The 10342-nt window shown below is 39.8% G+C and overlaps 1 protein-coding gene across 2 annotated transcripts in view; it reads right to left on the bottom strand.

The window, feature by feature from the left end:
• Positions 1-3109: 3109 nt before the first annotated feature.
• plpp4 (phospholipid phosphatase 4) overlaps positions 3110-10342 on the bottom strand; it is a 41566-nt gene continuing 34333 nt past the window's right edge. For both annotated transcript variants that reach the window (XM_008327565.3, XM_025063315.1), the window contains exons 6-7: positions 8753-8923; positions 3110-6745 (exon numbers count right to left, since the gene is read on the bottom strand). In XM_008327565.3, coding sequence (XP_008325787.1) covers positions 6537-6745; positions 8753-8923 — 380 coding nt within the window. In that variant the 3' untranslated portion in view covers positions 3110-6536. The remainder of the gene's footprint in view (positions 6746-8752; positions 8924-10342) is intronic.

Genomic DNA, 10342 nt, shown 5'->3' with positions numbered 1-10342 from the left:
TTGAATTTTCCCCATGTTGCTGCCTTTGGAGAAATAGAGAGAGAGCTGTCCATGGTGCTGATATTTCTTTCTACACTATTTTTTCTCTCTAGTATTGTCACAGTGGTTGTCTTTTATTTATTTATGAAGTTCTAATACTTGTGCGATTAATTTACCTCTTACATCTATCACATTCAAGCTCTCTTGAAGTCCACGCTCATCGGTGGAAGGTTTTCTGAATGTGATGAGCTTCAGGGTCGATCCCTGCTGACTGTACTTCCTCTTTTCCCTCAGTGTATAGCTTAACTGTCCTCGCACCGTAGCCCCTGAAAATCCTCGGCGAGCCAGCAACAGGGAAGAAAAGAAAAATAACAAGTTTCTGAATTCTGAGTTTGCAAGAGTGACAACTGCGGCAAAAGATTTGGCTTTTGAACTTGGGCGAAAAGAGAAACCAGAACAACTTTGATATTGAGCGTGAAAAAGAAAAACAACACGCAACTCAATTTTACTTTTTTTTTTCTTAAAAAAAGTTTTGTTAAGAACAACATGCAAAGAGAGCTAATATGTAACAGTACCATCGACATCTCAATGGGAGAAAGCTGAAGGACAAAAAGATGGAAAAAAGGAAAATTCATGAAAAATGTCTTTTTCTTATTTTAGCTGTTGTTTCCAGGGTGAATGAACAGCAGATGATTTGCTTTAAGAGTTAATAATAGGAGTTGCAGCAAAAAAGGTATTATTTTTATTAGCACTGTTGTGTGTTATGTGTTTGTTTCTGGCAGGTGCTGTAGTGTCTGTCTGCCTGTGATCATGTGACGCTCCTGTCTGTTTTCCTGTTGTTCACTGATGTTTCACCCCTCGTCTTCCTCTCCCCACACTGATATTCTGTCTGAAGAACTCTGCCTAAATCTCTGCACTGACATCCTATATAACATGACATTCAAGCTCTGCCAGTGAAGCTGTCTGAGCTTTCCTTCTGTGTCCAAGAGTCTTTCGTTTCAGTCGCCTTTTTGTTTTATGTTTTGAAATATGTGACAGAGACAGCCACTGTGACATTTTTATTTGAAAATGTTTTTGTAGAGAAAAGATATGTAGTTACATTTCTGAGGAAACACTGATGACTAAAATGAGTAACAGCTGATATAACAGCAGAGGAGGAAAGTGGAGGTGTAGGATGAAGGCAGATCATCCACTGTGCAACCCCTGAAGGGAGGAGGCAATAGAAGAAGAAAAGGATGCATGCGATATCAATCACTGTTCCTCCTGTTAGCCAGCCAAGCATCAGGAAGTCCAGTTTGAACAAAACAAGACACACAGTTTGTTAATGAGGGGTCTGCGATGTAGGACAAAACACCAAAGAATTCACAGGGACATGAAAGCTACACCTACAGCTCTGTTTACTACCATTGATCTATTATGAATGACGAGCTCTGACTTCAGCTGTTGGGACTGAAAAGTGCATCTAAGACAAACTTTTAATAAGAGTAATCAACAAGAGACCATCTGAAAGGCTGGTACAACATGAGTCAAAGTGTTTTATATAATGGATCCAGAGTTATTCACTGTCAGTATTATATTATCGCCTCATGTTTTCCTATATCATAAAACTGAGGACAGATCAAACAAAGCTACGGCTGGTCTTCTGTCTATTGAAGTAACTGCAATTTGCATATGAATGCAATTAACGCCTAATAAAATAGTGTTATATGTTGCAGGGATACGTTGCATTACATGCCTATTTACTGTAAATCCCTGGAATCTTGAATAATTTGATGACTACGGCACAACTGTTCATGCAAAAGAAAAAAAAAGAAAAACTCACCCTTGACATGAAAACAGTGTGACTGTCTAGCTGAGCGATGACACCTCGGCCATGGGCTCAGCTCTCTAATCCTGCTCACACTGAAAGGAAGCTAACACCATTATCTCTGAGGCAAACACTGAGAAATTGCAATTTGTCTCTTACATCAGCAGCACTGAAATCTCACAGCACAGGGTTCCAAAGTGAGTCCTGTGAAAAAGCTGCACTGACTGAGGCACAGTCTGTGTTTTTGACAGTGAACACTTTGGGTCAACGCTGTTGTTTTTGGTGTGTTATATGAATAAAGTTGAATTGGATTGGGTATTTAAAACAAGGCATACAAATATTTTTAAAATACTGTAGTGTAATGTGGCAGCCTCAGTCAATAAGCCCAGCTGAAAATGAAATTTTTTTTAACTTCTACTTCTTCTACTCACTTCATTTTGTTGCCTTTGTGTCTCAACTTCTGTTCCTCTCCTGGGTGCTGCAGCCTTCTGTCTTCTTACGTCCACACACCTTCGTCAACCTGTGCTTCTGACATGTGTTTCTGTCCATATAGTGATTCCCTAACCTTCTCCACCTGTGCCTTGTTGACTCCTCCCTCTCCTCCTGTGTTTTTCCCACATTTTCATTCGAGCCTGGATTTGACTTGAGCTCATTGGTCCCCAAGAGTCGTTCATAACAAAAAACTAAATTAAAACGCATGAAGTCAAATCGTATCAATACAACATACAATATAACAGAAAAAAAATGTATCACATACCACATCACCATGTTTATATAAGCATCTATTAGCATTATTATTTATGTTAGCGTCTTTATCTCTGTCACCTCTGGCTCAGTGACTCTGTCAATGAACCATACTTCATAGCATGTCTCACTGCTGTCTTATCAGTCTTTCCTTTCAATTCTGCTTCTATTTTTCTGATCCCTCACACTACTCTCCATCCATTCCACACCGACTGCTGACCCCTGCTCTGCGTAGGTGAGTTACGTGTGCGTTGACGTGTTCTGAGTTGATCAAATGTGAGCGCTGCACCCTTCATTCAGTTTCTGAGAGCATTTTTATTTTCTCTTTTCTTTTCTCAGTTACTTTCAAGGCCTGTGAGATTTGCATGCTATTAAACCGCCATTGCACTCACTTATGAAAAGACGCAATCACAAGTGCTTCTCGGCGTAATGAAGATTGCGTGTTGTTTGTGTTCAGCAACTCATTGATTTGAGTTTTTTTTTTTTTTTTTTTTTGGACTGGGTATTCAGTCGAAATCTTTTCCCTCAGTAACAAGGCTAAATGAAATAGAAAAACTCGCCATAATATTTTGTATCCATTCAGAGTTGCTTTATTAATTTTATATTCAGGTCAACAATTGAAGACATGATAATTATATTTTAGCTGCTGATTAGTATTTGTATTGAATGCGTGTCTGCATGGCAAAATACTACAGTACTTACTGCAAACGTGATAAAACTGCCTTACAGAACAGAATGATTTGACTTGAAGAAATTACCTGACCTGTATTTAAAGCCCAACAGAAAATCATTTTTTTCACTTTCAATTCCAAGATTTATGTTCTACTTTTAAGTATGAGCAATAACACCGGCACCTTCTTTACCTTCAGCTCTAACACTCAGGGCTAAATGCTGATTGAAAAAGGTCAACGCTGAGTCTTGTACAGATGCTCGCTTTAGCTCGACTATCGTAAGTATGCCGGCATTAGCATTCATTAAAATGCCTTTCTGTTTTCAAGGATTCAGTAGAACTAAAGTGAGCCAGATACAGATTACACACTGAAAAAAGATCCTGACCCTGTGAAAACATCTGTGCAACAAAGGCTGATTTTATCAACAAAAAAGAGCTGTACTGAAGAGTCTTCTGCGGCCCAGTGGCAGAAGGATCAGCCTTAACGTCAGAGGTCTACAGGTTTGAATCCTGGCTGGGTGTGATGAGTTGAGTAAGCACTGAAGGGTTGGTCGAATGCGGAAAACTAACATTGTTGTGTGTAATGTTTATACAATCACTAACGACACTGATAGGGTCAGTTGTTCTAATTATAATGTATAAGTTATATTCTACAAATAGATTATCAAACAGCCCATGCAGTGAAAAAGTGAAACAGGAAAGCAGTCTTTAACATGCTCCAAATATCATCACAAATGCTATGTAACATGACCTGGTAGTCGACGTTTTTATGAAACATGACTTTGCAGGATGCATGTGTGTACATGTAGACATTGATGTTACACGTGCACCTTTTATTGCACCGTTTGTTTGTTGATTGACACCTTTCACACAGCTGTAGTCTTTTATTGTACATAAAGTATAGAAACAGCGAAACACAGCTCATAGTGTTTTCAAGGCAAGACATGCGTTGTCATAGAAAACCGTCTTTTCTCACAAATGGAACTGGCATGCCATGAACACATAGTCTTTAATACATTCCTTTTTCTCTTCAGACATCTACTCAATGTGATGAAAAATAACTGCAGCATTCTTTGTTTTTCAGGAATTTCTCTGCCATCAGTTCGTGGTATTCTGAAATGATTGTATTTGTGAGCATAACACTGTTGTAGTATTGTTGTTGTTTTGTTTCTGTAGAAAATGACTGCACCTCTACCTCCGACTGACACTTTAACCATTTATATTAGAACCTACTGCTAAAAAAGTGTCTATAGCACCAAATTAAATCAAAACATAATGTGATCTTCAGGAAAATATACGTATATAGCCAAGTATTCTTACAGACATAATTTCTTAACAACAGTTTTTTCTTTTTTCAGTACACACTGCAACATCTACCAGGAAACTACATACAACCGTCAGCCTGCCAAATCACACAAATGCAGGTCAACGTAACACAACACTTCCCTAACAGAATAATTGAATTCCCCAAACTTACCCAAAGATGTCAAGAATCCAGTCAGCGATCTCCGGGCTGTGCTGAAAGACTCTCTACTCGCAGCAGTTTAGAGAGAATCTTTATCTCTAGTCAGTTCTCAGTCTCAGTCCTGTCAGAGTCTGATGTGCAGAGTGGAGCATCTCCCCCCAGTCATGAGTCACCGACTCCATGCCAAGATACATTTCAGTATTGCATTGATATATGGCGCACACACATATACGCACAACTATACATTGTTTTAAAATTCTGCCAATACGATGCTCCGATCATGCTTGGATTTGTGTCATTTCATATTAAAATCGACATACAAACAATGGGTTTTTGTTTTCATCCCAAAGCCAAAAAAATGAAGCAAAGAGCAGTTGAAGCTACAGACAGAAAAAGTAAAGCTTTTTTTAAAATCAACATGTTTTGAACAGGGAGGATGGTGATGTAAAAATATAATGTGCATTTCTGACAGGATAGAACAGTTACACCATAGTTTTTACCTCAAGTTTGATGGTCATTTCACATCATGCTGCTGAGAGGTTGTTTTAGTCCGTTGCCTTTAGGACCATGTACGATCTACGACTGAATTACCTTCCTGTCAAAACAACTTGGAAGAGACTATAAATAGCTGTTCTGATAATGGGGAGCCAGTTATTTGGCTGTGTCTTATCTGTGATCATTAAGCCTAGAAGGGTACACTACTCCAAAAAAAAAAATTATAAATAATAAGTTGCTGTCTTTTCACTGATTCACTGTCCCTAAGTGAAGCAGCAACAATGAATCAGAACATCAAAAATTGCCCTTTCAGGTTAAGGACTGTCATCTGCTGAATGTTAGATCATCCCTTTACAGGGCTTTAGAGGATTGAGAGCTACTGCTAATGCCAGGCCAGGTCTCTGTCCTCTTATTTAGTCCTAATGTCTTCTTAAGCAGTGGTGACTGACCTCCCTTAATGAGAATTAATGCAGGTCCAAATTGGATGCTGGGTCTGTCCAGATGCCATTATGCAACATCATTTCCAACAACCTGTTATTGATTGCACTTGTTAAGCTACATGCAAACCACAGGAGCTAATGCAGGAATGTTGAAACAGTGAATAAAGAAAAGGTATGACCTCTGACCCAAATGGAGCTCAAGACGCCATCGTAACTGTGGTCAGATAAGATTCAACTTGCCAAAGTGATAATACTATAATAGGCTGATATTAAAAATGAGTGCAGAAAACTAGAAGGGGATTTTCATAGACGTAAATGTATCAATGCAAAGTTAATGTTTCAAAGAAACACGTCCTACTGTCAGGAGACAAACTTTATAATGAATTGGATGGATGGATGGATGGATGGATGGATAGATAGATGGATGTTTTGAAAGTGTACAATCAATTCTTTTAGAATTAGAGTTCATAGTTCATGTCAGTACCTCAGTCTAACTGAAGCACATGCAAGGCTCCTGTGTCTCTTTAGTTTTTATCTTGCTAATATTTTACACATATTCATGGAAATAAATATTTTACAATACTTTGATTGCACAGTTTGACTGTTGTGATACTTTTATAGGATTTTTCAGATTCTGTGTTTTCTTTCCACCCACTATGTGGCGATGTCCCATATTCTGAGGTTCCTCTCACACATCACATATATAAACATTCACAGCCGCTGAGCAAGAACCGGATATAAAAGAATAATATTAAATAATAATAATAATAATAATAAAACAAAGAAAACTGAGAATGAAAGTGCCACCGAGACTAGGTTAAAGTGTATGGGTATTTCATTGTCCCCTGGAATGTAAACAAGTCAATCACTGGGAATGGGGGGTGGGCTTGGTGGTTTGGTGATGGTGTTGGGGGGAGTCTCGGTGGTGGCCACTAGTCATACCGGCCCTTCAGTCAAGCCCTCCAGGGGAAGGCTGGTGGCGTTGTTGGTTGGTTGTGGGTCATCCCGTGGAGACGATGGTCCGTGGGCAGCAGCAGCCAGACTGGCATAAGGCAGGTGGCAGTCCATGTGCAGAAAGGGTGGGTAGTGCTGGCGGTAACAGATGTAAGCAAACAACAACCCGATCACTCCTCCAACAAAGGCATCTATAAAAAAAAAACCACACATACAGTATATTGAGTCATGTGGTCTTATTTATACATGGAGGCAGAAAGACAACAGTGTATTTTTAATTAGACTTCAATGCACGTGCCATAATATTGAAATAATTAGGTGTCTACAGTGACAATTAACTAGACTGGACTAAGAACAGCGATGTCTCCCATGAAAGGTACCAGTGTCTCTATTATGTCTTAAACATCTCTCAGACGTGTTATAAGACTTTGGTAGCCAGTGGTGTTCTGTGTGCTGTTGCATGCTGGGACAGCAGTTTTTCGGGGGTTTACGCCAAGAGACTTATTAACAAAGTCTTCAGCATCATAGTGTTTGAGGTGGTCAGGGAGAAGAATATCTTCAAACCTCAGCTCTCTCTCAGATTAATGAGGTGCCGGTCAGACTCAGACCCTTAGCAACAGACAGAGCTACTGGGAACACAGCGCCTCCCTCTGAGTGCTATCAGTATCACAATTAAAACACTAAATGTGCTAAAACTGTACAAACTACTACTTGTGCTGTATTTATTTTTGTATTTTTAAAAATATTTCTCCATTTCCATCCTTTAGTCGTAAGTATATTCCGATTGCACTTTTGAATTGCTCTTGCAGGATCAGCTGTAATACCAACACTTTCCCCCAGGAGATCAAGCAAGTCTTTAGGTTTCTGATTTCCATATTCCCGTGAGAAACCCTCATGCCTGGTTAATTTAGAGCCTCATAGGAAACAGAAGATGAATCTCTTCTGCTTCAGCCTTTTCGCCTTTAGACATGTTGTTCCTGTCACTTTGTCATCTATGCTGAACGGCGCTGTGTAATACAAGAGCCATTATAATCTGTAATACATCATAAAGCACCAGAGAGCCATGTTGAGAAATGGGCCTTTATCGCCTGGATATAGATCAAAATGACTTTCGTGATAGTGAAATTATGATTTCTTTTCCTCCGTATTGCTCCTCCTTTTTTTCTTTCCTCAGGATAAAATGGAATATAACACAGCATCGACTTCCACCAGTGACAAAGTTTACAATGCATGAGCTCGCTCCATGAATGTTTCATCGACTCCTGTCAACTGAACGTAATAGACTGTGATTTGATGCAATATATTTCTTTGGTGGTCTCGTTGAGGCAGTGATTGGACGGCCGGTCATTTCCCCAAGGCAGACATAGAGCAACTGCAAAGTGCAAAGGGATGGAAAGAATATTAGAAGTCATCAAAAATGACTCAGGGAGGCTAATGGGGACTCTTATTTTTTGTTTACATTCAGTAAGGATTAGGGCCCCTCGCGTAATATGCTTTACTATTTCTGATCTCCCAGCAGCCCACAGGGAGAGAGGAAAAAAAACTACAGCCTTCAAACGACTTAAGAAATAAAAACACTCAGAAAGTGCTTGGCCTGCCTTTAAATAAAGTCTGTTTTTCTCGCTGCTAGCTCACCAGGAACATATGGCTTTCTCCAACTAATTAACACCATATGACGGAGCTGTTGTCACCACATATTACCACGTACTATGTCCCACATGCCACCCACATACATAATCCCTCCCTTCTATCCAAGACTCCTTTTACTTAGAGAAGATATGAAAAACTGAAGCTTGTAATAGCTTTCCCTGGATGCTGCTAAATTAAATTCTACCTCACTGTCACCTCCGACACTTTTCAGGAAAGACAAATCTATCATGTTGCCAGCGCCGACACTCCAAGATGCATTTTTCAGCAGCAAAACAAACCTGGCAAACTTTACTTTCTTTTTTTCCCCCTGCTTCTAAAATGGTCACAAATGCCAATGAAATGATTTTCTGTAATAGCAGCAGTTTAATCAAAGACAACACCCAGAGCTCGCTTAATAAACAACCTAAATCATTAAAGTGCCTTGGGCCTCGGCCTCAGTGCAGTACGTCTGATGCCAGGCTGACACCAGCATTTTAAAAATTATGATTATGCGGCACTTATCTGACAGTTATCGTGATTCTGTGATGGCTCTGAGCTGTTACACAGACCTTGCCAGTGGTGTTTGTAGTCACAGGTCCGGGACAGTGCGATCATCATGGCGCTGTAAAGGGGAAGCACCATGGCACAGAGACGCCAGCTACGCCCCCGCCCCTGGTCGGTGAAACACTGCAGCTTTCCAGCGAGATAGAAGGAAGTGAAGCCCAGACCAGAGAAAGCAACTGAGGCGACACAAAGACAAAAACAGATTACAGATTAAGGATGGGGAAATAGGTTCAGATTTGAAAGGATATTGATTTTACACTGTCAACACTCTCTGAGGGAGATCTTCTTTATTATGTAGCAGAAAACCTTGGCACTGAATTCAGTGTTTGCAGAAAATAAACAATAAGAAACATAAAACCTAACCTATTGGCCAGGGGTGTCAAACCAATTTTGGTTCAGGGGCAGCATACGAATTAATTAGATGTCAAATGGTCTGGACCAAAGTCAAAGTCAGCTTTATTGTCAATTTCTTCACGTGTACTAGACATACAAAGGAATCGAAACTTTGTTTTTCACTGTCCCATGCGTAGACAAGACAGGACAAAACAAAATGCAAAACTACTCATTAATGTACAGTACAGTGCAGTCAAGTGTGATCAGGTATTAGCAGCAGTGCAAATGGTGAGATGCAGATGCATTTTTTCTTTTTTTTTAGTGTGGGTTCAAGTTCATTGGGGAGTTCTGTCTTGAGGAGGCGCCGTGGAGCTATTGGTGAATCTGGTGCAGGAACAGAGGCTCCTGTACCTCCTCCCAGAGAGCAGAAGAATCCTAACCTAATTACTTAAAAATAACAAAATGTCCTCTTTGTTTTCATGAAAATTCTTAGATAAATCCTCATACTTAGTGAAATATAATTATCAAAAGGTTTGTGTATTTTCTTTATTTTTAAAATTCATCAAGCGTGTCGGTTTTGGCCCGTGGACCACATGTTTGACAACCCTAGACATAAGGAGATGTATTTAAAGACTTGTGTGGCCTTTAATGTGTACAGTTCAAAAATACATCCTTGAGAGAACATGTGTTAACGAACACTCGCTGCCTAATGAGGACAAGTATTGATGGTAAACTCCCTGCAGTAAAACGACACAGAACAAATACCTGCTTTTCAAGCTGTGGTTGAAAACACTGGCTGCTCTGCGGTATGAATTGAAGACTGGAAAGTGGATCAATAGAAGGTGATGAGGTTGTAATTTATTTACTGTCACACTAGACTGAACAGCTTCAGCACCGATCAGCTGCCCATTTGTCACTCAACCTGTAAACCAGGTAAAGAACGCTGAGGCTGGTTGGACACGTGCAGCCTGAAGATAGGGCTGAGAAATGACGGGCAGAGGAGATAGAGCATTCAGCTGTCTGAGTGTTGTCAAAAGTCGGTTTAATTAAAAACATTGTGTTTGCCGGGCTGACATTAGGTTTATTAATTTTGGTTTAAGTCATCAAAAACAGTCTAATCTTCGACCAAATCTCCTACAACGAGACAGCGAATGACATAAAAGTCCACAGTTTGTGAAGTTTCTCCCAATTAGAGCGAACAATTGGTTTCAGAAAAAGTAAGAGAGAAGTACAAGGTAGAACCAGTGAAGTTTTGTTTCATT

The sequence above is a fragment of the Cynoglossus semilaevis genome, chromosome 15 (assembly GCF_000523025.1).
Source record: "Cynoglossus semilaevis isolate Cse_v1.0 chromosome 15, Cse_v1.0, whole genome shotgun sequence".
NCBI classification, from domain to species: Eukaryota; Metazoa; Chordata; class Actinopteri; order Pleuronectiformes; family Cynoglossidae; genus Cynoglossus; species Cynoglossus semilaevis.
This window is presented reverse-complemented; position numbering and strand designations above follow the sequence as displayed.